Here is a 27,476-nt window from a genome sequence, read left to right on the forward strand (position 1 = left end):
TATGGAGGGTCTGGTGTCCTCAGTTCACGCAGAGCCCAGGCTCCATTTTCCTGCAAAAAATAGGCCATGGTTTAAAAAGTGTGCTCATGTATCATAAGGATTGAATGGAAGGGCAATATGAGCTGAAGGCTTCATTTCAGAACCTGAGAGTTCACAGCAAAAAAAAGTTGGTATGTGTGAAAGTCTGCCGTGCTGAAAGACAGCTGCAACCTTAGCTTTGCCACACAGCAAATGGGCATCTAGAACAGTATTCATCCCAAGCAGCAGTGGCAAGCTTTATTGTTGCAACTGCTTCGCTCTCCTGGCAGTACAGGGATCCTACTCTGAGGTCCTCATTGCTCTCTTGAACGTAGTACTTGAGAATAAGACTTGCAAAGTTTGCCATCTGTGCACAGCCCTGGTAAGGCCTGACTTACAGGAGAAAGAGAGAAGAAGGAAGAGAGAGGTCTGTGTGATCAAATGAAGGTGTCAGCACTGCACAGGCGTGTTGCAGCTTTGACAGGCTGGACAGCCAGGCAGACGTTTATCTTCCATCCCACACAGAGGGCTCTATCCATGTGCAGCTGTCTCATCTGGCACTTGGAGGTGGCGCAGGGAAACATGGCCCAGGGCTCCTCAAAAGCATAAGAAACGGAGGCCGTCAGTGTGAACTGGAAAGCTTCTGGAAGGATTCCTGAAGAAGGCCTTGAACTTGGGCTGCCTGCAGCCCCTGCTGCTTGGCAGTGCTCCCATGGCAGGTAGGGTACGGTGTACACCACTGGCAGGCTACCTGGGCAGCCCTGACCAGGGCTCTGAGTGATTCCTCGCGCAAATTTTCCCTCACTAAGGCAAAGTGGGGAGGTAGAAGAGTTCCCCGGATGCTGGAAGATGAAACTGTTGTCCTGAATATTCTAACTACTAAGCAACATGGCCAAAATCGGACCTCCCCTTTCCTCTCAGTGCTTTTTAGGAGGTTGGGAGCGCTCAGCTCTTGCAAACTGTAGGAGACAGAATGGGTGGCAGAAGAATGAGTTGGTTCCTTCGTGTCAGATTCAGGCACAAAGTAGGCACCAAGAAGCCCAACATCATTAAGATGTAGGTGTTTCTACACATCCCCAACAGCAAAAGTCAGGCTGTGAATTTCCTTTCAGGACCTCACATAGCAATTGAATATCACATTGGACAGACATTACAGCTCTATACACGTCACAGATAAGCAGAACATAAAACCTCAAAGTGCCAATTGCCCACCAAAACCTTAGTCATCATCCTTCCCATGCAACTGGAGGCACTTTGTTGATGCACAGAAGTTAGGGGACCAGTTGCACTGGGCTCTCACTACTGTGAATATTCAAATTCTAGATGGGCTGATTGTAGCTCCTTCTCCATCACAGCTCCAAAGCCTGGACCTCCCAGTACATCCATACATGGTACCGTAGACAAAAGTAGCCTGTAAACAAAGAAGACCCCTAAATGACTGACATCTTTCCAAGCACATGCACCTTCTCCAACGACTCAGGAAGGCAACTACTTATGATTCCTTATGCATTCCTCCAATGTGGAGGATTTATAACCATCATACCATGTTATTACAATTAGCAGTCATTAGACTAAACTTGCTAAACAGCCATTTTTATCAGGAATGTGCTAAATTACTTCACATAAATTTGCACCAAGAGGTGTATTAATCAAAAGACTACCAATCCTGTTTTCTCTTCGCTTATCATGTGCTTGTACCTGATTGCAGAATAAACCAGAATATTACAGGAAACCAGAAATGCAAATGACAGATAAATGAATATTTAATTCAAACCAGCAAAATGTTGTTTGCAGTTATTTATTTTACTAAAATGGTTACATATGTTGAAACAAAGAAGAGCAATAGTAATAATGTTTGTTTTTCCTATATCATAAATAATTATTGAGTCTTCACTAGCTGTTGGCTCAGCACTGATCATGATTTTTGTTATTTAAAAAAGACACACACATAATTCATTAGAATTTGTGTTTTGGAAAACTCTAAAGCAGCAGTAGAAAAAAAAATAAATTAAAGGAAATGGTAACAAGAAATTATGCCACGTATTTCTTAAATTTTAAACCTACTTGATGTGTTTTACAGATTATCCTTTGTGCTTTGATCATTTAAAAAAAGAATCATGAACAAGTTGTTTATACAATGGCTTGTCTTCTCCAATTTTACTGCAGAGAAGTCATCAAAAGTATCTTTTTCACATGGCAAATATTGTCATTTACACAGACAAAAAAACACTGTGAATATATCTAACAGAAAAGTTTGACAAAACCATCAATTTATTGTCACAAAATATTTAATACCAGAATAACTTATAATAGTATGAACAAAAGTGAAGTATTAACTCTCTGCTATTAGTTATAAACTCACATTATTATGTCAAAATCCAGTAAAGTATCAAAAATTATAGTCATGGAATCCTAGACACATAATGATGCAAGTCAGTAAAACATATACTTCAACTGTTCATACAGTCATGACACACATTTCTTGCTTGGCACTTTAAGTCAATGCAAATCAGCAATTTAGAAAACAAAGTAAAAATATATATGTACAAAATATTTTCATATCAAATCATTTTCATCGTACACTAAATAAACCCAACAACATGTTATGTTACATCAAGAAGTTTCCTAAGAAGTCACACCAAGGCTGATATTTGCAATGTATCTTGACTATTTTAGTGCAACTGGAACAGCCTATATTTGCAAGTTAGTTGCATCATTAGCACAATCCTGCTTCCACTGAAGTGGTAGTTTTGCCATTAAATTCAATGGGGGCAGGACTAAGGTCATATCTTGTTCATTGATGGCTCACCAAAAGGAGGAAAGAGGAGAGGGGTAAGTAGGAAAAAAACCTGACAGGATACCCACAAGAAAAAATTCAAATCCTAGCAACAATCAGCTCTTTTCCAGTTTTCTGTAACTGATTCAGTATAAATCATATTTGGCTTTGCTACTGTTTATTCAAGCACTGTAAACCTCATTAGAATATTGTTATACGATTTAGGAATAACTTGTACACCAAAAAAATCCCCTTAAAAAACAAACCTCATTTTGCGCTAGTTATTACACTCAATAGCCGTCAAGTTTAGAGACATGACATTTAATACATGGCTTAGTATCTACTTAAAACCCTCCTAAATTGGATGCTGAGATTTTTCAATGTTTCATATCCCATACTAGAAACTAGTTTGGGCTTTGATATTTTATTACAGCTTTTTTTCATTGAAATCTGAATTGTCAATCAACTGTCCTCAATTACACAGTAGATACAAAATAAAACCATTTAAAACACATTAAAGTAATACAATTTGTATCATGGAAACTTTTTGAGCTCCATTGCAAATAATAAACTGCACTATAGATTTAGTTTTGTACAAGAAGAAATTGGTTTTGTTTACTTATACTTACATCAAAACTTCAATAAGTCACTAGCAAAGCCTTAAAAGGATAGAAATTCAGCTTGAATTTACAGATAGTCTGGCTTGAACCTTCTCAACTAGAAATCTATAATGGGCAACATGTCTGGGAGCATATGTATAAGTTCAAAATAATCTGAACAGTCAACATATTTCCTAAATTTGTGTGTTCTAGAGTATTGCACTTTTCAAAGGAATGATTTTGGTATTTTAATATACTGCATATACAGGTGAGAAACATGCATAACAACCTCTTTGTCAGTTTGACAAAACATACTGTACAATTTTTATAACACTGGTTAAAAAAGAGAGAGAGAATGATGTAACAATTCCATTAAGACTCAATTTGTACAAGTCAAATAAGCACAATTCTCCAGGGCCTCCAGCAGTAATGTGTTTAGCCCTAGGCTGCTTAAGCCCACTTGGAATAATATACAAAGGTTAAGCATTATGGCATTATCATTTTGAGGCATAATAGTGTTGTACTACGCCCACGTTATAGCTTATTTCTTGAAAGCAAGGCACTTACTGTAATAGCAATGCAAACATCTTATGCGCACTTTGATTAACATAAAATAAGTTAATGTTTTGATAAAAACAGTTTTTTTATAATTTACATGCCTTTTATAGAAGCAATCGAACATTTCATTTAACACAATGAAAACATCTGAGTCTGAAGGAATGTTTTTTTTTTAACTGACCGTACTGTAAAAAGGGGCCTATTTTCCACATTTGCCTCATATCTGTGAATCTGATTTTACCGAAAACCAATCCTGTGAGGAAAATGTCCGTTTGACGGGAAGAAGAAAAAGGACCCATCTCTTAAAACTGCTGAACTAATGGCACTTTAACAGTCTTTACTTCTGATATATGTGATGATTTTTGAATGATGCAGCTGGTAGTTCCCTGCAGTTTATCCTTTCCTTGGGCAAGGTTCGTTAGGGCCATAGCTGCGTTGATCTCCTTCCAGTATGTTTCATCTTTGCTGGTTCCTTTTCTGTTAGCTGCGCTAGATTCAAGCAATAACAAATATTTACATGTACAGCTTACATAGCTACAGTAGCTATGTGATGTCAGGACAAACTAAAAAAATAAATATTTTGAAAAACTGTAAAGCCCCTTACTCACCTTTCACACTTATTTGGTCCATTCTCAAGAGTTTCTGAAAACAGAAAGAAAACATTTTAAATGTCTATTTTCTTTTAATAGTTTTTAAAACAAGCAAATTCATGGAATTGGCATATGGAAAAATAACCCAAGATTAATTTCAAAATTGAGACTAGATTTCTAAATAAAATCCTTGTTTAGACACCTATAAAGGGTCAGATTTACTCAACAGTCTCTGTGTGGAGAAATCAACACTGAGCTTTGAGCAAGGCACACGTCCAAAAAATCACCATGGGGAAGTTTCAGTTGTGGGGAAGTTCCTGTGATAGCATGTTTCAGCAATAGGCACTGGTGGGGCAGAACATGCCACTGTCAGTGCTGAATACTGCCCAGAGCATCCTGTACCAGGCCGGTTTGGAAAAAAGTATTTTGCTTATCTCGGTAATAGCGAGAATGAAGCTGGTCTTGGAGGTTTACCTACATTTTGCAGGGCAATGGAGCTGATTGTTCACTACATAAATCCCGAGGACATAAGGAATTACAAAAACTAAAAATAAAAATCAGATTTATTGCCCTTCAGTGAATGCACTCTTGTATGCACTAAAAATAGACCGTTTGCCCATACGCAGCCATCATGTGTGTGGTTTTTAATGTGTCCCTTGCCCAGGCTGCAACTCGCTCACAAGCACAAGCTGAGAAGGATACATATTTCCAAAGTAACAAGCACACGTGGTTAACAGCCTTCCAAGATTAAATTGCATCATGGGCATAATCTACACTTTCCCATCAAGAGTCACATTTGTTCATTCATGTAAGCCCTCACATCGCAGAGAAGCCAGAAATATTTACCAGGCGGAAATGTATAAGCTTTATGCAGCACGCCTGCTATCCTGACAGAGACGTGCATTATAGAGGAACTAGATGCTGATGCTTAAAGGCAATACCCAGGAAGAATGAGTCAAACAAAACAAACAGCTACAGCATGAACACTAATGGCAACAAAGATGTAAAAAGCATAAATCTAGTAAAGCCATGCACCTCTTTATGAAACTGGATTCCCAACTGGAAATCAACCTTACCAACATTTGATCAGGAGAGATATACTTCATGCAGTATTTGGCTACACATTGTTATTTAGCCTTGCTTCATTTATTTTTCAACAGTGACAATTTCAAAGAGGAGGGTTAGGATTTAATAGGTCAGTAGGTATAGAAATGGAAATGGCAAGTAATAGAGCATGCCACTGCCAGAGCAAACCTGGATATAAATACACATCTCTCATGCATCTGTCAGTTTCTTCTGCTGTTGGAAAATATTTCCTATGAACAAAAAAATTGCTTGTATAAACTTCTGAGGAAAGTAGGTGTGAATGGTGACATGCATTCCAATTCAAGCGTTTATTTGAAGGAGTATTTGCAAATATTTTTTAGTGGTGTTTAGCCAGCTCTAAAGGAAAGTGGCTTGCCCAGGGCATATAAAAGCAGTTGCAGAGCTAAAAAAATAAAATTCAGGAGCAGAGAATCACACAATTTTAATTTTAAAAAGAAAATACATTTTTATTTCATTCAAATTTTATGTTTTTTAAACAAGTAATTCATTTCAAAGAAACTTAAAAGTGGGCTACAATAAAACCATTATCGATAATTTGCAAAGCTCTTTGCTAATAATTGGTGTTAAAGAGTGTTAGTACAACAAAGTCTGAAAATCCATCATTTCAAAGCACAGGCCCCCTTTTTCTTGCCAAAAATCCTTTTCTGCTACACCAAATCTGTGACAGCATATCTCAATTTGCACTGCCATAGCACCTAAGCAGCTCACAGCTCTTTGAACTCAATGTTTTACAGACCCTAGTGAAGGAAATAAGTATTTTCACCATTTTTGGATGGGAATAACCTCATCAAGAGACACAAACAAACAATCCAGTTTTGCAGGGAATGTGGGTCTCCAGACCCTTTGCCTTCAAGGGGACATAAGCATGTCCCACGCTCCCTGGCCTTCCTTGACATCTTTCAGGTCAAGTCAGCTTGATCCAACTCCAAAAGGAGAACTAGAAGCAGGGTTCATCTCACTTGCCATTAACCTGCCATCTAAAATCATGTGTTTATCTAGACTAGTTGTCCATTCATTCACAAACAACAAAAAGGTCCTGTAAGAAGTGGTTCCAGCCCACCTATCTAACACAGTCCAAGTTCCCTAAGTGCTGCTGCAAAACCAGACAGGGTAGCCCTCTTCCATGGCCACCTCCTCCCACTGTTTCCCTTTTGGCAGCAATATCATCCATGTGGAAATGCTGTGAGCAGGATGTGGGGAGAATTAGGCCTCCCTGCTCGTTGGAGATAAAACTGCTAGTGTAACTTTGGCCTTAGCTGCCTGTCTCAGCCTGGGATGAACTGCAGGCTGTCTCTTCACTGACAAGAAAGGGAATCTAGATGAAAAAATTTTATACAGTTAAAAAAAAAAAGAGCTGAATCTTGCACAACATTTTTCTTATCCTTCACCTTTCATAATCTACCTGCTTTGCCCTGAACACTAATTAAAGCTTTTGGTAATTACAGCTTTTGAAATTTGACATAGCTGCACAACAATTGCACTGTATATTTTAATTGTAAAAGCAGCATGCTGTTAAGACTGCTGCATGAACATAACCCAAGAACAATATTCCCAGTACGGAAAGGGATAGGTTTCTTGACCATTGCACAATGTGTTCCTAAATTTCTTCTCTGAGGCAATGAGGGAAATGGCATCAGGCCTGTGTAACATCACTGGAAATGGCAAATAAAGGCATGGAAAAAGGATGCACCATACTGAATCCCACTGACTCACCTCAGCTAGGGATTCACCCCAGAACAAGTGCAGACAAGCACACCCACCACTTTTCTCATGGCCCCTCTCTGACTACATGAGAGGCACCACTTTATACAAGGTACCAAGGATGTGCCATAGCTACCCTCTCCAAGCTTCATCTTGGAGGTTATCTTTAATCTACATAAACATCGGGGGGCAGCCACTTTTGGTCTCTTCTGAAGAAGTGTGGTCCTCTCTCTGCTCGGATTGAGACAGGCTGTCACATGATTTTCAGCCTCTATAGACTTCAGTGTAGAAGTCCCTGGCTCTTCTCTGGTATGCACGTCACGCTTAGTTCAATACCAGTGTGTAATGTGACTCTAGAGAAAGACAGTGATGGTCTTATTATATTCCATGCTGTCCCCAAGACTTTTATAGACTAGGGCTTATACTCAAGTTTATCAACTGCATAATATTGGCCAGCACAAATAACTTTCCTAAACAAATCACAGTAGTGCTCAATAGCATATTTATTAATTCAGAACCAAATCTATTAGCTAGTGATGAAGGTGCTCTGTTATGTCTCAGAAAGCAATGCACTTACTGGGAGAAGGATGTTGGTAAGTTTTCAAAATATATTGAGATCCTGTTTAAGTCTATTTAATATTAAATATCAGGAACATCTTTTTGTTACAAGCTCAGAAACCCCTTAAGAAGGTGGTCACTTGCTCTACAACTGGAAAGTTTTAAGCACTCTGAAAATGCAAACATAATTATTTATAATTAAGGATTGTCATTCATGCCTCCCCTTCTTGTTCTTCATTCTGCATCCAATTGCAAACATCCAGAGAATCAGCTTTTGCCTGGCCAGGAATGTCTCATTCTGGTCTCACCACCCACCCAAAGAAACCAGCTAGGTTGGATATTTGTTCCCTCTTGTTTATAATAGGAAGTAACTATAAATCACTTACCGATGGAATCCTGTATACCTTTCCATTAGTACGAGTTTTCAGTATACAGCTTACTGTGGCACACAGTGCCAAGAGTGTAGTCACTGGACAATACGAGCTTTGTGATACAGTATGGTATTTTTCAGGACTCACATAATTATTAATAATATATGTAGCACATTTTTTTTTTCACCATGAAATTTCTTCATAAATATTCACTGGTTGATCCTGACAGCTCTCTTGCAAGGTAACCAGTAGTCCCATTTTAGCAGAGATGGAAATGAGTCACAGAAGTCCAAAGACAACATGTGAAGGCAATACATCCATTTCAAATGCATTTACGAGCAGACTGTTACAGGGTTTCTCCTATATTTAAAACCTTTTCTTTTGTTCTACTGCAATCAGGTAAAATGCCCACCCAAAGAAAATAAATCCTAGGGTATGGAAGAGAAGCAGACAAACTTTCTACAAACTGGACAGTAATATCACTTTCCTCTAGTACGTTGCCATTACACTTGACTTTTTTCATCAAAATAGTATATTAATAGTTTACAGGAAAATATATATCTTCTAAATACACAGTAGCATGTACATCTACTCCAGCTAACAACACAGAAGCCCTCCGGCTGCATGGTTCTTGCAGCACACTCACATATTTCAGAACAATTCAGACCCATCACTTTTATGTACCTGAAGGACTTCAGGGATGTTCTAAATAATGCTGATTAGAGCTACATTTTAGCCTTTCGATTTAAGAATTCTGATCTAAGAACACCAAATGTGTGTGATGATGAACTGACTTCACCTGGAGTCTCTGCAGGTAACAGCAAAGGAATAGCTGACCCCTTATATAGAACCAATTTCTCATCCACATTTCTCCCCCACTCAGTGTTAATACAGTCTAAGCAGAACCACAACAGCTGGCTTAAAATCCTGCTTTGTGCTATCAGTTAATGTAGACAAAGCAAATATGGCTTGAAACCAACAAGGGAAAGAACATGTGAATGAGAGAACAAGACAGAGAGAAAAAGGTACATAATATTATGTAGTGGGAAAAAAAGGACATGGAAATCAAGACACAGTAGGTCAGTCCCACATGACTGTAAGATTTCTTGAAGCTACTTAAGCACGTACAGATTCCTTATGAATTACACACCTTTTGTTCTTGCTCAAAAGGGAGGAAAAAAGAACTGCTGGCCCCAAATGGTGAATACTATAAAATATTTGTTGATTCAATAAAAGGTCCTGTATAACTTATCTTCATTTTAAAATTGGCAATGTTATTCAGCTGTTTCTCTTTTTGCCTCTCCTGAACTTTCTTTTGTTGGTTTTGGAGACTCTGGTTTAACATGTGTTGACCAGCATTTTCAAAACAAGCAAGAGGAGGAAAAAGAGGGAGGAACAGGAAATAATCAGAAGCAGCTGAATGAAAAATGAAGTTTACATGTGTGAGTAAATTAGTGGTGAGATGAAGTATTTCTGTAGGTCGCACACACACACTCACATCTTAACTGTCTAGTATTTTCCAAACCACAAATTCAGGGCACATATGACTTTCAGATTTCTGTTTCTCCAAGAACAGAACTGGGTTAACTGGAGTTAATATTATTGTACTCTTTTACACTGATACAGCTCCTTTCCTCCTGAAGGATCCCAAAGTAAACATCATACAACATCACTAACTTTCACCCACATCTGGAGTGAGAAAGTGGCTTAGTACAAGCTATTCAGCAGCACAAGGGATGGGAAATTGTAACCCAGAATGCCAGGCCAGGCCTCTTCCTCTTACGAGAAACGTCATTTAATCTTGGTGTAAAAACCATAGGACCTTCTGAAAAACCCAAACACAGTAAACCTCGGTTCCTCTAGCTTGAACTGGAGGAGGCAGGAGCTGGCCTTCCCATGCTTACACTGAGGGTGCTCCCATTTTGAGCCTGATGTTAACAGACAAATGAGTTTCTGAACACTGATACCGTTCAGGCAACGAATGACGCTACCAAAAGCTTTCTAGACATATACAGGACTCTTCCAATCCAGCAGCAGGCACAGAGACTCTTAAAGATGAATTGAATAGACTCTTGAAGATGAATTACAGAGAAGCACAGACAGGAAAGCTCCCTCCTGACTGGACTCCAAACTACAGTCTCGTACAGAAACAGCATTTCCTAAACGCAACATCCAGGAGACCTCAGTCTACCTCCGTGTGGATTCGGTTCAATGTTTCTCCCCACAAAGTCGCCCCAGCCTGCACGGGGGCTTTGTGCAGCCTGGCTACCTCCACCAGGCCCAGCAACCTCACCAACCATGGTGGCAAGACCTTGGTCCCGCTGGGACGCAGCCTGGTGTTAATGCAGGCTCGAGCTGCCAGCAGATGCCTTTCGGATGCGGAACCGTGAGCGGAAGCGGCTGAGGAGTAGAAGTGCTGCCTGTCCTGCCCTCCCCACCCACTCTGTGGGCAGATAGGCATCCAGCTGCCCGGTCCGAGCTGGCAGCGCCCGCGCAGTAGAGTCCTTGGGTAGAGGGAAGAAAGGCCCCTCTGAGTTACAGGCAATCTGCAGGTACTGAAACAGCAAGGCAGTATCAGGCCATGATCTGTGAGTGAGCACAAAGCCCATCGCAGCTGGTCTAATCTCACGGGGGCACTTGATTTCTACCAACAAAGATTTATTACAATGTCCTTTTATTGGGTGGAGGGAGGAAAGCTGTCAGAAACTCTTGCAGGAATGAGCTCTAGGCCCAGGCTTTAAAGAAAACTCCTTTTCATCAATGTTTTCATTTACTACTGCTCTCTTTTTCCTCCAGGAGGAGATTATGGAGCAGCTTGTGATGAAGTCACCTCCACAACCCCATTACTTTACTTACCCAGCTTCACACTGACTGAGTATAAAGACTGATCTGGTCTTTCTGGGTGACAACCTCTTCCTGTCATCAGCTGTTTTGTCCTTTCAGACAGGCAAACTGCACAATGACAACGTGTTCACAGTGATAGTTACAGGGAATATTTTTCCCTTTTCTTCCAGCAGTTTTTTTCCAGGAACAACTCTAGCTCTGGTTCGACCTCTCCTGTTAAGACCCATAGGTTGTCTTGCCTGCCTCACAAATCTCCCCTTGCCATCACACCTCAGACCAAGCCTTCTCAGGGAAATCTTTGCTTTGAAATTTGCTTCCTGCACCAGAGCAACAGATAGGAGCTTTACTGTGAGGAACTGGTGTAACTCAAGTTTTTTTCCTGAATACTTGGGAATTAGAAGACCTTTCTTTCCTGTGCAGTCTGGAGCCTGCTGAAGTGCAAGCAGGCATCTAGTTACATTTTAATACATGTGTTTTTTATAAAATGAGTGTACATGCCCACAGAGACTGGGATAGGTGTATTTTATAAACTATAAAATAGAATTGAGTATGCAGGTCTATATTCACATTTGTATTAATAAGTGCACTGAAAGCACTACATAATAGTAGGCACGGTGCAAACGGCCTCACCGTCTTGGGCTATGCACCTGCATGCAGAATTTATTAGTTAGCAAACTAGATACAAACCTTGCGTAAATCACTTCATTGTTCTGGCTGTCATAGCTGGCTTTAAATTTCCTATGATCAGTGACAGTGTGTTCTCTCTGGTGAGATTCAGGGCATGGTGTGAGACTTGTTTTTCTAGCCAGGCTTTAGTAGAGCTTATAATGGGAGTTGGGGCTGTGTAGTGTTGGAGGCGAGTTGTTAACGAACTGACGGTTATATGGTATTATGTTCTTTTAAGTTTGCTGCAAAGCTAACTGAAATCAAATCTTTCCTCATTGAGTTGGTATGTAATTAATTGTGTAAGGTTGTCAGATGCCTTGGTGATAGTCTCCCATATGGATTTTATAATGGATAAACAAATATCTGACCTGGGCTTCATTTTTGGTATTATCTGGAAAGCAATTTATAGCACATCCTGTACTGACTGGAAGGATGAACCAGTTAGCCCTCCTATTGCGAACCATTATGGGTTACAATGTAAACTAAGTAAGGCAGCAGGGAAGGGGAAGGCTGAAAAAAGAAATAAAAGAGCAGAAGAAGAAGAAAAAAAAGAACTAAAGGAAAGGTAAAGGAGATGTTAAAAAAAAGGAAATGAGAAAACAGCAAATGAAAATGCATGAGGAAAAAGGAGAGTAAGGAGTAGGAAAGGAGAAAATGTATTGATATATTAGTTTTCTTTATTTTTAATTAAAAAAATATCCCTTTCCCACCCAGGAATCTCGCTGTTGTGCAAGCAGGCACATTCAGACTTTCACTTTGGATCTGAAAAGTTTAACTGGGAGGTCTTAAAGCCTAAAATAAGGCTTTAAAAGTAAAAAGCTAAAGTCAAACGCAGCCAGGGTAAGCACTATTACACTCCAACCGGATTGTTTTTCATTAAAAATGTGGGGTGAAAGGGAGGGTTTCAAAGCCATATTTCAACCCCAGGCTGACACTACAGCAGTAAAATCTGATTTTGTTATGCTAGTTGGCTGTGGGTTTGGGAGCAGACCCTACATATGCAGTATAACATTATGATATAAATGCACGCACACGGGATATTTTCAGAATATCCTGCTGAATTCACCAAAATGTACCACGCAGTTCCCGTGGCCCTGCTTGCCACCACGTGCCAGGACCCAGCCCCTCTCCTGTCCTTGGTATTGCCAAAGCAGGCTTAGACACGGCGTACATGGTACAAAGGCAATTTGAATTACAAGGTACTGTATTTTCAGGCCAGTGGAGGAACTTCCACATTAATGCCAGAACTGATTTCCAGGGTGTGTTTATCCAGCAGCACAGAGTAAAGTATGGGTAAGTCTGAAAGGGAGAAGAAATTCACTGTTTCTTTTGCTTGCGTATGAGATAAAGCAGAGACTGACAAATGGAATACGATCTTTTTAAACATAGCTGCTTCAAAAATGTCCGCTGCATGGGATACGGGAATGTGCATAATACATACATCCAAATACTAGAAAATTGGTACCTAAGTTATGCCCCAAAGTTATTGCTATCTATGCGATCACAGGCAAAAAGAATTAAAGTAGCACTTAAAGAAGTGTATAAGCACATATAAGGGTTCACCAGCCAAAGGGCTGTGAAACCAGTTGTAGGATACAAAAGAGCATTATGGTAACCCCAGATAACTGTTGCACAAAGGATCCTACAAATCAAAGGACCTACATTTGAAATTTTTTCTACATATTTGTATAGAGAAATACAGACATGTTCATCTGTATCTGCATATATATTATGTGTGCATAAAAATAAGAATGCCTAAGCAGACTAAGTTTACACTCTCACTAAACATACTGTGAAATACAGCAACACAAGCACACATGAGACTTTCTGTGGGCCACTAGCTGCCCTGAACATGCCCTGACCTGCTCTAGTGATGAAGCCAGACTGTTTGGTGATACTGTTCCCTGCCGAACCTCAGCTTAATGTCACAGCAGCTGGAAGGTTATTGCAGGAGGGAAATACAAGAAGATAAAAGATATTCAATTGGTTTAACATTTCCCAGTAAGTCATATTAATGATTAATGGAATCTCTGATTGTGCTACAGGTTTAAGTGTGGGGCTAGACAAATTGTTTTAACCAACCTTTTTGCAGACGGTTACTGTACGATTCTAAGTCTCTCGACTCTGACCCAAGAGCCTGAGGTCTGATCTTCAGCAGTGCTGAGCCCTCACCCGTGCAACTGAAGACAGCAAGAGCTGTGCTTTGAATGTATAAAGAGACATGAAATTATAAGAGTCCATGAGGTCTTAGGTATCTAAAATTAGGCCAAAATGACTTTAAATATTAATTGTTTGGTGCCTCACTTCCCCATCTGTGAAATCCTACAGATGCCTCATGAAAATAAATGTACTAAAGTTTTTGAAGGACCAGATAGTGTGTATCAAACAGCACTGAACAGCACATCATGAAACATGAAATTAATCATTCTGTCCTCAGAGATGCTCGGCTGTTTTCACGCTAGTGCTTTGCCAGCAGAGTAGAGAAGGGGCAATGAGCTCCTAGGGCAGACAGTAGCTGGATTTTAAGGGTTCTTTCAAACTGTTTTAGTACACATATGTCAGAAAAGCATCCCTTTTCTCAACTAACCAGAAACATTATGTGAACCCCTTTTTCCAGCATCTTAAGAAATTCCAGGAGCTTACAGAGAAAGCTGTAGTCACACAATTTTCTGACAGTCTGGAGAATAAACGGTAGAAAGTAACACTGTGGAGTGACTGCAGGGGGGATAGTTGCCTGCGGATTAGTCTCACCTCCAATTGCACAAAAATTATTTGGTTAGTGTTTGACTGAGTTTGTTGAGTCAGATTTATAGTTCTGCTCCCCTTGCTTTTTCTTGTGAAGCTACTGCAGTCTTCATTCTCCCACTCACCACAATTCACATTGTTATTATTTCCATTACAGTATTTCTTCCCAAAATGAAACATTCCCAGACACCTTCCAAACAGGCCCTCAGAGATTCTAGCAAACTAGGAGGTATCTCGAGAAGGGCAGTGTTTTCAGATCAGCTCTGTTTTCCTATCCACTGAGCAAGTGAGAGACAGCGCAGCCAAAAAGGCAAATGGGGAAGGCTCTTGCAGCAGAAGAATTGTGTGCCCATAAGAATTATTCAGGAAGTTGTACCCATTTGCCAAGAGATTTTGTGGAAGTGGAAACACCTCCTTCTTCTCCAAGCATTATCTTGCATTTATAAATGGTTTGAGTCTTACTGCAGTGCAATTTCAATGTCTCAGCAGGTAAATCATATTTAGAAGAGTTCAGGGACTATCTTGGATATCATGAAGATTGTTGCAGTGTAATAAATCAATCAGGCTGAGCTTGAATCCTCAAGGAGCAGCAAAACCTTAACATTGCAGATGCCTGCTAATTGAAAGTTATAAGAACCCTTCATAGCAGAGGCTTTGTGCAAGACAGATGAGGTTCCTGCGCTCCGAAAGAGTATGTGTGGGAGGTCCTGAAACAGTAGTAGGCCAATATTTAACATTGCAAAGGCCTTGGAAGTGAACAGCTTTGTGGAAGGAGACTGAATTGCTCTTTTGGCAAAACATGTGAAACTGTGATAACGGGAACGAGAGTAAGGATGACTGAACAAATATTTGCACTGAATGCCTTGTCAGAACAGGGGAATTGCTACTGATATGATCTTTACTTTCAATGTTACTGTTTCTGACAGTCTTACAAACTTTGCAGATGTTTATTGGCTACTAAATCATTCTTCAAGAATGTTGGCGCCATTCCCAAAACCTGAAGAGCCTGAATGTGAAGGGGTTTGTTATTCAACACACACTGCTGCTTTTGGAGACAGTGATTTTGAAGAAACCAACTTTCAACAGCAGGGAAGCATCGTCGACTGATAAGAACATGGGATTGAATTCAAGACTTCTAGCATTCAGGGTCTCAGACATGAGGCACGTTTCAGTAGCTGTGCACCGTGTAATGGGGCATCATGTATCCATGTGGCACAGCACAGTGCCCTACAGAGACGCTGTCTGACCTTGGAAAGCAGCGTTAGGCCACATTAATGAGCCTATCCTAGAGCAAAGAGAGCTGCGGAGGGACAGGACTCAGTAGCTCATACTGACCTTTCTATACACTTCCAGTTCTTGGTACAGCACAACCGCATTAAACTGGGGCTCTGTAAAACTCACTCCATCACACTGCACAGATGTGGGTTTTATTACTGTTCCATCTTGGTCATCTACCTGTAGGACACAGAGCACAGCAACTAGGCATATTCAGACCCTACAGACTTGGTGGGTTCACACTTGGACTCCTTTGCAAGAGCTTTTCATATAATAATATGATTTTGCTGTAGAGTACTAAAAGTTTCCTGAGTTTCTGAGTGCCCTGACTACTGCCTGGCAATTCTAACACATAGCAGCTACATAAGGGTCCTGCACTGCATTTCAGCCCTTCCACTCCTGTTCTGGCCCTTTCCTGAACATGCTTTCCTGATCCACAGACAGCACTGGCCCCTGCACCATCTTTCCTATCATCTTTACACTATCAATCAGAAGAGCAGCACCAGGAGATTGGAACTGAAGCTGGAAAACCACTGTTAAAATGCAAAATATAATAAGCCATTAGGCCCAGGAAGAACAGTTTTCAAAGATATAATTGCTGAGCTACAGAGGACCCTAAGCCACAAGATTTCAAACAAGGCAGAGATTTGTGTTCAGACAGCGCATCTGAACCGAGGGGAATATGGAATATGCCAAGGCTGTTTCTCTGCTCGGAGTGATGGTGCTGATTCTCTGGGATCGTTCCAAACAATTCTCATCTGGAAGAAATACACCTAAATAGTAATAACAGTAGTAATAATAATTATGAGAGTAATAACACTTATCTTTTAAATAGCCAGTGATAAAAAGAAATCCCTGCCTTTGTACGAATAATACAACAGATTATAGGTGCATGATATATTATCACCATAGGGGAAAAACGTATTATCCAGAGCTATTAAATGTATCTCTCCCAGAAAGGTGCTAATTACCTTGACCAGTGTAGCCAAAGTCACAATAGTGGACTTGGTCCAAGATCAAAGACAGCATTATCAAAAGCAGCACCTCATAACGTTATTTTTCCCCGAATAGAGCGAAGAGACTTTTTTTAAAAATTACCAGGTTGTTGTCACAAAGATAGGGTGCCTCAAAAATATGTAAGACAGGTACAGAGGGCAATAATGTTATATTTACTACATTTGTTTTACAACAAGTTTTGTAAAGTTTTGCTCATTCAAGTTTTCCTGGAAGTCAGGAGATTTCCATCAGGGAATTCTCTCCTTCCACAATAATTTGCCAGATCAGAGCCTTAAATCACACACACATATTTATTTTAAAGTCACATGGTATTTATGGTTAAATCAACTGACATTTTTCTAAAAATATGACTTTGGGCAAAATACAAATAATTCAAAAAAAATCTATAGATCAGAAACAACTCAGAAGCTTTATCAGCATGGATAAATAATCAGCCTTTCCTCCTGTTACCATAAATCAAAAAAAGTCACCCAGCATGGTTTGCATCTGGGAAAACTGGCTATATATATGCATAAAAATATGTAAAATATATGCATTCATAGAATATTACTCCTTTTGTGGATGAAATGGAAAACACCATGGAGTTTTTGCTCAAATAGCAACCAAATGAACACCATTTCAGAGTAGCTCACGCTTCTCTAGTTTGCTGATGTGTTTCCTGAGCTGCTCAGATGCCTTCCTAAGAGTAAGCAGCATACGTAGCAGGCACATAATTGTCTAGATAGCCCTGCATGCTCACCTCCTTTTTAAGAGTTAAGATCACGAATTTCCTCCTCTACAGAGAAATGCGATGGGATAGGAAGCCATGGTCCCCGGCATAATTAATATCCATATCTTTTAGAGAATAACTATGGTAAAAAAAATTGAGATTCTTTGACCCCACCAGTGCAGTCCAACTCCAGGCTCCGAGCCTTTGGACAGGCAACGAAAGTACCCATCACAGTCACATGAGCCAGTCAGCTGCAATGCCAAGGCTTTAAGCTCTGTGAATGTTATGCCCCATGTTCTCTAATTAACTCACTGCTATTATTAGTAGTACTTCTGTTTCCACTTTTAAAACAATAAAAGTTTTTTCTTCCATTTTTGAAAGGGTATTTTTTTCACTTTTGCCTGTGAGCCAAAGCTTTCCAATAGCGTGATAGCCTATTCACCACTGTTTGTGAAGTTTATGGAGACCCACAAAGGGTCTGTAAAGCGGATGCAGCAAATGCCGTGTGTAGGCAACGCCTGCTTTCCTTCCACCTTCCTTTCATAAGAGCAGGCAAATAGACTGGGCACCAAAAGCAAATGCTACATGAGGTACAGATTCACGAGGGCACACAAAGTGTCCCCACAACCCGTTCTATTTCAGATTAATGAAGTAATGAAGTGTAGGCAAAACCCTCACCTCAGAGCACCTCTGAGAACATGGCTCACCTCGCCTGTAGGCATGACTCTGCTAGCACTGGTGTATACCACAAACCACAACTCAGTGTGAAACACATATGTCTGAAACACCGTGAGATCCTCTGTCCTGTCCCCTGGAAACTCCTTAATGATTCCCTGCTAACACATCCTAAGCAGCTATCATTTTAGCTGGAGCATCCTGAGGGCTACTCAAAGGTATCCTGAAAGCTGCAGACCACCCAGAGCCCCTCCATCCTCAGCAAGGCTCTCCCCTTCCCCTTGCAGCCCTAACACGGGGTGCAACTGTTAAAATTCAAGGCAGCTCCTGCTTGGGGGGTTTAAGTTTTCCAAGTACTTGCCCTGCATCCTTCAAACTCCCAGAGGCCACTCCATGCCACCAAGTGCTTAGAAGACATCTGACTTTTTTTTAAGGTCATTTATTTACAGGTCTCACTAGCCTTTGTGGCAGTGGGTGAACCAGAAATCCCAGAATAGGAGGCAGTATGCTGATGCTGCGTCTGGACCTTTAGCCCCCAAGAAGGAGCTGCCCAGAGAAAACAACAAAGTGTTTAAAAATTCTGGCTTCAAGGCCTTTTCCAGAACATCTAGGTTAATGTTAAAAAGCAGCAGTGCTCAGCTGGAAGCAGTGTTTCCTGCCTTTTTCTCTGAATTCTGCATTTTGGTACGAAGTATAGGTATGTAGAGGAATATCCACTGCTGGCAATTCTCACCTGAAAGAGCTTCTCGGTCATGTCATCTTCTTTTCTATCCTTCTCCTCTTACTTTCCACCTGCATTCTCATTTTTCTTTTGGTTCAATGATAGAGAAAGTAAAAACTGAAGCAAGAAGAGACATTTGCTGCTGTTCTTTCAAAAAACATCCAAGACTACTTGGTAGGGTGGTGCTTGGCTTGCAAAGCTGAAGACACATGGTAGCAAGGCGTGCAATTGGAGGCACTGCGTAGGCTTCACTACTGACATTGAACTATTGTCCCTCTAACAGTTTGTCAGAAACTTGAAAATGGTAACTGCTGCCCCAAAAGAGGTAGATTGGGAAGTATGCTCCGTGGATAAGGAACGCAAGGATTTCTGGCAAGTTTTGCAGCTCACTGCAGAGCACCAGCCGGCGGCACTCAGGGCTCAGCGGTAAGGCATGGATTACCCCAGCCACAATGAGGGGCACTCACTCGCTGCTGTGGAGCAAGATCTCCTCCTGAAGTCCAAAGCTGGCTGGTTGTGTAAGCTGGCTTGTCCAGAGCACTTACAATGAGAAAAAGATCCCTTCCAAAGAAGTACCTCAAAGCAGAGATATCAGCAATGGCTGAGAATCCTTTGCTGAGATTACTGAAAGACAAATTTTTGAGCAAGACTTCTCACATTTTACTTCTGTCCCAACCCTCTCTGAGACTCCAGACAATGTGGCCTTTAAAATCAAGAGAGTAAAATGTTTTCTACTCAAATGACTAGGTAATGTAGAAGTGGCAAATAAGCATATTAAAACTGAGCTTTAAATGTATTACTGTCTTGTCAATAAAATCAGACTGGTTTCTTTTTGTGTTTCAGAAAAAAATAGGATCTGTGGAAAATGTTTACTCAGTAAGCAAATTTGAGAAAAAAGGACAGAATTTATAAATGGAAGTACTACTTTTTCAAGAGTGTTGAAAATAATATCTAGATATGTAGTGGTAAAAATCTGTTCCCTAAAAGCTACATTTACTTTCACATCACATTTTACAAAAATACCAGCATTTATGTTTTAAGGAAACAGTAGAAAGTTTTCTCTCATTATACAATGAAGCTTTAGATCAGTTTATAGTTCTTTAACTATTGTTCTTGTTCTCGTAGATACATGAAAGTGCATTCTTTTAAGAAACAGCCCTAATTTCCAAGCAGCAGAAAGGACACCCTCCTTTGGGCAAATACATATTTTTCATTTGTTTTACCAAAAAAAAAAAAAAATTAAACAGAACAGATTTTCAATCAACACTTGTTAATTTGAAACACAAAAATTTTTCCTGTATTGAAAGCAGATTGCTCTGAAGAAGGGCTCATCTTCAAGGTCATAACAGTGCTGGCAAAACTCAGAAATCTTGTAGGCCAACTTGCTTGTGTTCAGCTGTGTTTACTTAGTCTCAACTTGACAAAAGTCTGCCTCTGATTATACAGATCAGTCATCTGCCCACAGATAAATAGATATTACACAAACATTTGGAGGGAATGATATTGGCTACCAGTGACATTTGGCTACCACTATTTTTGGAATAATTTACTCTGCATCCTGAACGTAAAACACCAAAATGATTCATAACATTTTTTGGGCCCAAATATTTCCATTTAATAAACAAATTGACCTCTATGACCTTTACAGACTTTACATTGTATGTGTCGGTGAAAGAAAAGGTAATTCTTTGTTACACAGTCTGTATGGTCGGGAAAGGTGGATTTATACAGAATTAAGGACTGTGCCTAACCCAAGTCAATGGCACATCTCCCACTTGCTCAGGCAGGCCAGAGCCCACAGTCTGCAGTGCAAGGAGAACAGCGTGCTCCTGGAGAGAGCAGCACAGCTCCAAAAGACATCCCACCACATAACAACATGCAAGCAAATGTACATTGCTCAGCTAGCTGCAGAGCATACACCTGCCATTAAAGCTCATACTAGCAGAAAGCCTAGGTGTAGTGCCAAAGATACAAATGTGTTTTCTATTTTAAATGCACCTATTTCAAATGTAAATGTCATTGTTTTCTGCCTATTATTTTTAGAAGGAAAAATTAGTATGTATTGCTCATGCTCCTGGAGGCCAAATTAAAATTTTGCCTTATATGAGACAGAGAGTAGTTTAATGAATTTATAAAATACTTATAAAGTATTTAGAAAATAGTTTGTATTTTAAAGCAGGCCTGCCTTTTCCTCAAAGTGGATAGAAATTTTGTCCAGTTAAAGATATTACTTAGCCCAGGCACTTTGTGTTATGAATTATCCAGGAATAAGGCAAACAGTTAGGAATAAATTATATCCCAATCCTTCACCGATAACTCCTCCTAGCTCTTTCTCCTCTAAGTCCCTTCCAGCTCCCCAACATTGATTACCCCACAAAGAGATCCATATCATGAACTGGGAAGTATCAAGGGCAATTGCAAGTCCATTAGGGACATTGTTACTGCTGTACATTTAAAATGGAAGATGTCTCTAGAGTATGGTGATAGATGGAAGTATAAAACCTAGACCAAACAGATAGAGCGATAGCTAGATTAGTCTCTGTAAAGCTAGCAAGCTTTCAAAAATATCTTTTCAATTAGAATACTAAAATTAAGAAAGTGTCTGATGCAATAGGAACCATATGGGTTTGACATATCCAGCTTCTCTATCTGTGACATCTACACATTCAGTTTAAAGAAAATTAAGACATTTGTTTACAAGATCTAGTTTATGTGTTTACAAGACTAAGCTGAATGTTTCTAGATGGAATGATTATATACTAGTCATTTCCTCTCATTATGCCTTGATTCAAAAAGAAAATTACTGTAAAAATGGAATGTGTTCTGGATGTGGACAGCTGGAGGTACAGCAAACAGATTTCTATCACGTGGAACAAACAGTGAATTCTTTCTTTAAGGGCTGTTTTCTTACAGAGACCATGTATTAAGAGCTCATTACACCGTGATGCAAAACTGCACTCTTTCAGCAGTGTGCTAACTATTGCGACCCAAAGGAGAGTTAAGGTCCAGTGGAAGCCAGGAAAACGAGGCAGCAAGAATCAGCACAGACCGGCAGCCCAATCACATGACAAAACGCAAGGCATCTCCAAAGCCGCTGCCTGCCAAAAAAAGAAAGGCTGCTGCAAGAAAAATAGCTTTCACAGCTTGATATCTGGGTCTTGTGACTGCCATCCAAACAAGGAGTAAAAGTGGTACTATATAATGTGGCAGGGTAAACAGAACCACCCACTTGTCATCACCAATCATGTTTTAAATTCAGATAAATTCTGTTTCTTTAAAAAATGATGGGGGAAAAAGAAACAAAGCCTTTTGTTGAACTTGAAATTTATATGTATAATCTGATCTGGCACGGCACATATTTGCAGGTTCATCTATATCATGAACTACATAGGAATGCATAATTTGCCATGCCACATTGGACTATGAGTCCATCCCAGGTGATCGCCTTTCTATGCTACTGACCAGTGCTTGTCTCAGAGGAGCGCAAAGACATATTGCCCTCAGCCAACTGTGCAATAGGTTAAGCAAATTTTATGCCTGTGACTTACAGATGATGAACTGCTGTATCTTCAAACAGGAGATCCAATCTGCAAGGTTTAGGGAAAGAAGAAGTAGACCTGGGAGAAGTTCAGACTTTTAGGAATGCTGGGTCAGAGAAGCCTCCACATTTGGCCAAACCATCTTACAGTAGCCCAAAACCCAGGCTATGGCTTTCAGAATTGGTCTTGGTGGGATTTCTCCAAAGTCTCCAGTTTAGGTATGATAAAGCCAAAGTGTGAAAGCTCTTCTGTATTTCTGTTTTCCAGCTTAGTCAGGGAGTGCAGATCTGCCAGGAAACTGGGAAATTAATAAACACACACTCCACACAAACATAAAAAACCCACCACCAGCAACAAAACTATAGTATTCCCCAGCCTCTGACTAAGTTCAGGTTTTTCACTGAGTTGTGAGCAACTTGCATTGTATTTTAACGAAGGTCATAGTCTTTTCTAGAAGTGGATTTGCTCTTAGCCTGTGTGACATGGAAAAAAAAAATGCTAAAGACATAGTAATTAGATTCAGAGGTGCATTCCAAGCAAAGTGACCAAATACCTGAAAGCATATCCATCCTCGTTGGAAGGGAAAAATGTCAAACTTCTCATTTTGAACTGTAAAAGTGCTAGTATCTCCTATGCTTCTCTAATTTATTCTACAGCCCTTCCCAGGTACACTTGAGTCTCCTACTAGCATTTCCTTCACATCTGCTCTCCCCAGGATTTTTCTCTTTTTGCCTTCATCCCTTCCTCTCTTTTCTGCCTCTTCCCTTCCTTCCACCACTCTTCCCTTTTTGTCCTTTTCCTCAACTCTGTTTTCCTCTTTCCTTGTCTCCTCTTAACACTCTCTCCTCTCTCTCTCCCATCTTCTAAAAGCTTCTGTTCTTTATTTTCCTACCTGAATTTATTTCCTGGCTGTAAGTTTTCCTTTTCCCCTCCCCTCTCCATCCTTTCTTGTATCTTTTGCCTCCTCTTGACATCCTAGAGCTAAACTGATACTCCAGCAACAAGCTACCTGAAAAGTGAGGTGAATCTTTTAAGTCCATTGTCAGTACTAAAAGGAAGGAAAGTGTCTCAGAAAGACCTAAATGACTATCACATTCACACACATGTGGATCCCATTGACAGCTGGAGGAGTTCAGTGCCTGAGTCAAGTTATTCCACTTTTGCTACCAGGCCCTATTTCGTGGGGGAGTCCCGGCTGTGCAGAGCAGTGTAACAAGCTGTCCCCGCACCAAGGCATGGCGAGACAGACGCAACTTTTTGCAGCAGCCACAGGGTGTCGGTGATGAGAAAAACAACTCAGCTAACCTAAGTCCTTTCTTCACTCTTAACTGAGAACAGCACCCAACATGACTTAGGACTTTGTTGAAACTTAAAAGAATTAGGATAAACAGGGGTACAATTCTGCACCTCTTCGCTCTCTGAATTCTGTTGGATCTCTGAACAAGTACTAAAACATCGTAAGAGAAGTTCTTCAGATGGCATGCACAGCGTAATTAGTATCACAGCTAATGGAAATCCTGTGAGACTTCAGTCTGTTTTGGCTTCAGGGGAAGGGGATGAAAGTCACTCCTGGTGTAACATCCCCTGAGGTGACAGAATTACACCACGCAAGCAACCGGCTCCAGAGGATAGAAAGACTGTGAGAGGCATTGATTCCCCGAACTTTTTGCAATTTGCCCATCAAAACAGTAAATGTTTGCTTTCCAAGATGAAATAAGCTAATAGAAACATGCACTAGAAATCATCTTTATGGCCAGCGCTCCAGAGAAAATACTCAGGAACACTTTTGTTTTTCATGGTGAGAAAATTGCCCTGTAGCCCTCCCCGATGTAGAGTGCTGCTCCCTCTCCAGCTGGTGCAGCCTGGGCAAGCTGGAGCCGTCTACACAGGGCACAATCCAACTTGCACACCCAATCTTTCAAAATCTCCTCTGTTTGCTTTGTCTCACTCTTTTTTTATTACTTCTGGTGGTTTTGCATGTGTGTTTTTGCTGCCACTCGCTTCTCACCCTTACCGCACTCCAACTGCTTGCAGGGCAGGCGCAGCAATTCCATGTAAGGAACACAGGGAAGAGGCGCATTCCTTGATTTTTCTGTGTGCAGTAACTTGCACGACATTTGATCATACGCAGAGATTAAGTCATTCATGAACAGGGCCCAAAGGGAGGAACGACTCCAGAAAAACAACCCTCCTCACTGGTAGTACGGCATCCAGAAATCCGCAGTCATTACTGCCACACTTACAGTTTGTAGTCTATCTGGCAAAGTGAGGAATCTCACTGCAGGCTCTGTGGTTTAAATAAAATGTATCATCTACAGCAGCTTGGATCAATGTTTAAAAATGTTCCATGTTATTTTAGTCCAAGGACAAGCTTTTAAAATTAAAAGAAAATTTTGGCTTTAATTACAGATTAAAAGTGAAAGTTGTTTAAAAAGAATGCATATTCTGAGCAGAACAGTAACAGAAACTATTTAAAATTTAGAACTCATTCTTCTCTCCCCCAGCATGTGACAAGTCTCCTTGTAAATATTTAAAACAAAAGTTTGAAAGTGATTCCTTTATGGACAATATTTAGGGTGCTGCTGCCTTGCTGTCGTGGATCTTTGGCATAGCTTGACTTTTTCCTACATTTATGTTTTCATGCTAAAATAAATGTCAGATTTTGATGCATGTTAGAAAGGACAAAAAAGGAGCCATAACAGTAACTTTTACCTCCTTTTTCCTTAAATTTTGGTACTACGTATGCGTGATGCAGCACATGTCACCACTCTACACATAAATGCAAGGGGTTTATTCCAGATCTGCTGTGAGCAATATGATCCCAAAGTGGTTAGGAGCTACAGTGGAGAAGCTGCTGCTCTTGGGATGATTTTCAGCAACAATGGCCCATCTGAAAATCATTAGTGCATAGCAGTGGATTTTCCACATGTTCATATGCTGGACAAGCAGGTTGCCCTTGAAGCATGGTTCCCTGGGGGAAGAAGGAAAACCCAGAGAAAAGTATTCTATTGTCAGATCACAGTTTAGCTAGAGCCAGACAAAAATATGGTCAAGCATTCACTTGGCTGCTCTGCTGGCAAAACTATGGGGTACCGAAATGGAGACAGCTAGTGAAGAAGGCAAAAAATGAGGTTCAGGAAGAAGAAGATCTTAGAGGAGTATGGATTTTTTTCTTAAAAAAATTGGAAATGCCATTAGGGATGCAAATTTAATGACTTTCATATTACTGACCTTCCTTTTTATAAGGCCAGAAGGTTTTGGAAGGGGTATTATTTTCCTGATAGAGTATCTCATCTTTTAATTCAGCTGTATTTGAAGTACCAATGAGAAAGTATTGAAGTAACCTAAACAAAAAAGAGTAAGAATATAACTAGGTAATACATTTAATGAACCATTAATCGATAATTTGGCTTGAAGGAGCATAAAAGTTGGCAAAAAGGAATGGAATTCTTTAGCTCCTTGTTTTATTTAAGAAAAATTCCCAAAGGGTTTCACTTAAACAAAGAACTTTAGTTTTCCACTGGAAAGACAAAAAGAAAATCTTGGTCTAGCATGTCCTGCCACATGCTTTAACTACACAGTAAAAGAGTATGTTCTTGGATCCCAGGCACATTTCAAAAGTGTAGTATTTATTAGCTGCTCTGTTGCCAAGTTCCACTATTATCATTTTATTATAACTAAGGTATATTTTTACTAACAAAATTATATTTAGGTCTTTAGTTCAAGCATTTGAAGGTTTGAAGGTATTGGAGTGTCATGTACAGATGACATCCAATATATCACAGGAATCTGTTGATTTTTGCCCTCCTCCTCTCTTCAATAAACAGTTACTCTATATCTGTGATCCTGGGGCATTTGACTTTCCTAAACCCATAATCCAGCTGTAAAGATATGCAGGGGCCAGGGGAGCGAAATCCTCGAACTGAGCAGAGCTAGCCAAGGACAAAGGTAAATGCTATTACAGAATTATGGCGCAGATGTCCCTCACACCCCAATCAACAGCATAAAGTGAGCTCTCCTCACTACTCCCTGTTTCAGACACCTTATTATAACTCACCTGCTTCCCTGAGCTCGGCCCTGCAGGGACCTCACTGTGTTTCATGACCTCCAGATCCCAGCTGGGGCTGACAGCTGGCTTTTCACAGGCAGAACTGTTCCTTGGTGGCACTGGGTGATGGTGACCTGGCCAAGGATGGGAAGGGTGAGGTGGCTCTCATTCGGTCTGCCCCGGTGGGACCGTGCCCTGTACACCATTAATATTCTCCTTGCTCACTCCATATATTTCTTCTTCACCCTAATGGTAGCCTCCCGGCAGAGCACTGCCCCCTTCCACCCTGGCTTGCCAGCTGGGCCAAGGGTGGCAATTGTACAGGGTTTACATGAGAAATCTCTTGGAGAAGGAACCATCTGTCTTCCCCCCACCCAAATCCCCCCGGACTGTAAGAAATCTTGAGGTTGTAAGAGCTTCCTGCATCTCTCCTGGCTCCAGTTGTCTCAAAACTCTTAGCTGGCTGATAAGGCCTAGGTGCCACATGGCTCCTCTGCTGCGACTGCACGGCAGGGATGGATGGAGCCCCTTGCTCAGCCCGGGGCTGCGCGGGGCCACACATGGAGGTTTCAGGCAGGAGGACACAGCTGTGAGGAACAAGATGGTTTGAGGGCTCCCACCAGGCTGGGACTTGCAGTGTCTTTGGAGAGCGAGGGGATACCTCTGAGAAGCTGCAGCACCGCAGCGAGACGACAGCAGCCCCCAAACCTCAGCAAGTGCAGCAAAATTGTGGGGCTGAATAAAGGCTTTTTTTCCTATTTTGTGCCAGGAATGAAGGAAGAACAGTACCCAAATATGAGTGCATACATTCTCTGAGGGTCACAGCCTTTGACCTGCAAGCAAAGATCCCACTGAAAGCAGCTGGAGTTCACCAAATGAAGTTTGGAAAGCTTTACAAACACATGAACATTGTGTGTCAAACCATGTAGAGTGCTTTGGGGCCAAAAAACTCAAAAAAC

General features: G+C 40.7%; 1 protein-coding gene across 1 annotated transcript in view; it reads right to left on the reverse strand.

Annotated features, from left to right (window-relative positions):
- Positions 1 to 1,780: 1,780 nt before the first annotated feature.
- MKX (mohawk homeobox) overlaps positions 1,781 to 27,476 on the reverse strand; it is a 48,749-nt gene continuing 23,053 nt past the window's right edge. The window contains exons 6-7 of the mRNA XM_067292518.1: positions 4,560 to 4,593; positions 1,781 to 4,440 (exon numbers count right to left, since the gene is read on the reverse strand). Of these exons, the coding sequence (XP_067148619.1) occupies positions 4,254 to 4,440; positions 4,560 to 4,593 (221 nt within the window). The 3' untranslated portion in view covers positions 1,781 to 4,253. The remainder of the gene's footprint in view (positions 4,441 to 4,559; positions 4,594 to 27,476) is intronic.

Source organism: Apteryx mantelli, chromosome 2 (assembly GCF_036417845.1).
Source record: "Apteryx mantelli isolate bAptMan1 chromosome 2, bAptMan1.hap1, whole genome shotgun sequence".
Taxonomy (NCBI): Eukaryota; Metazoa; Chordata; class Aves; order Apterygiformes; family Apterygidae; genus Apteryx; species Apteryx mantelli.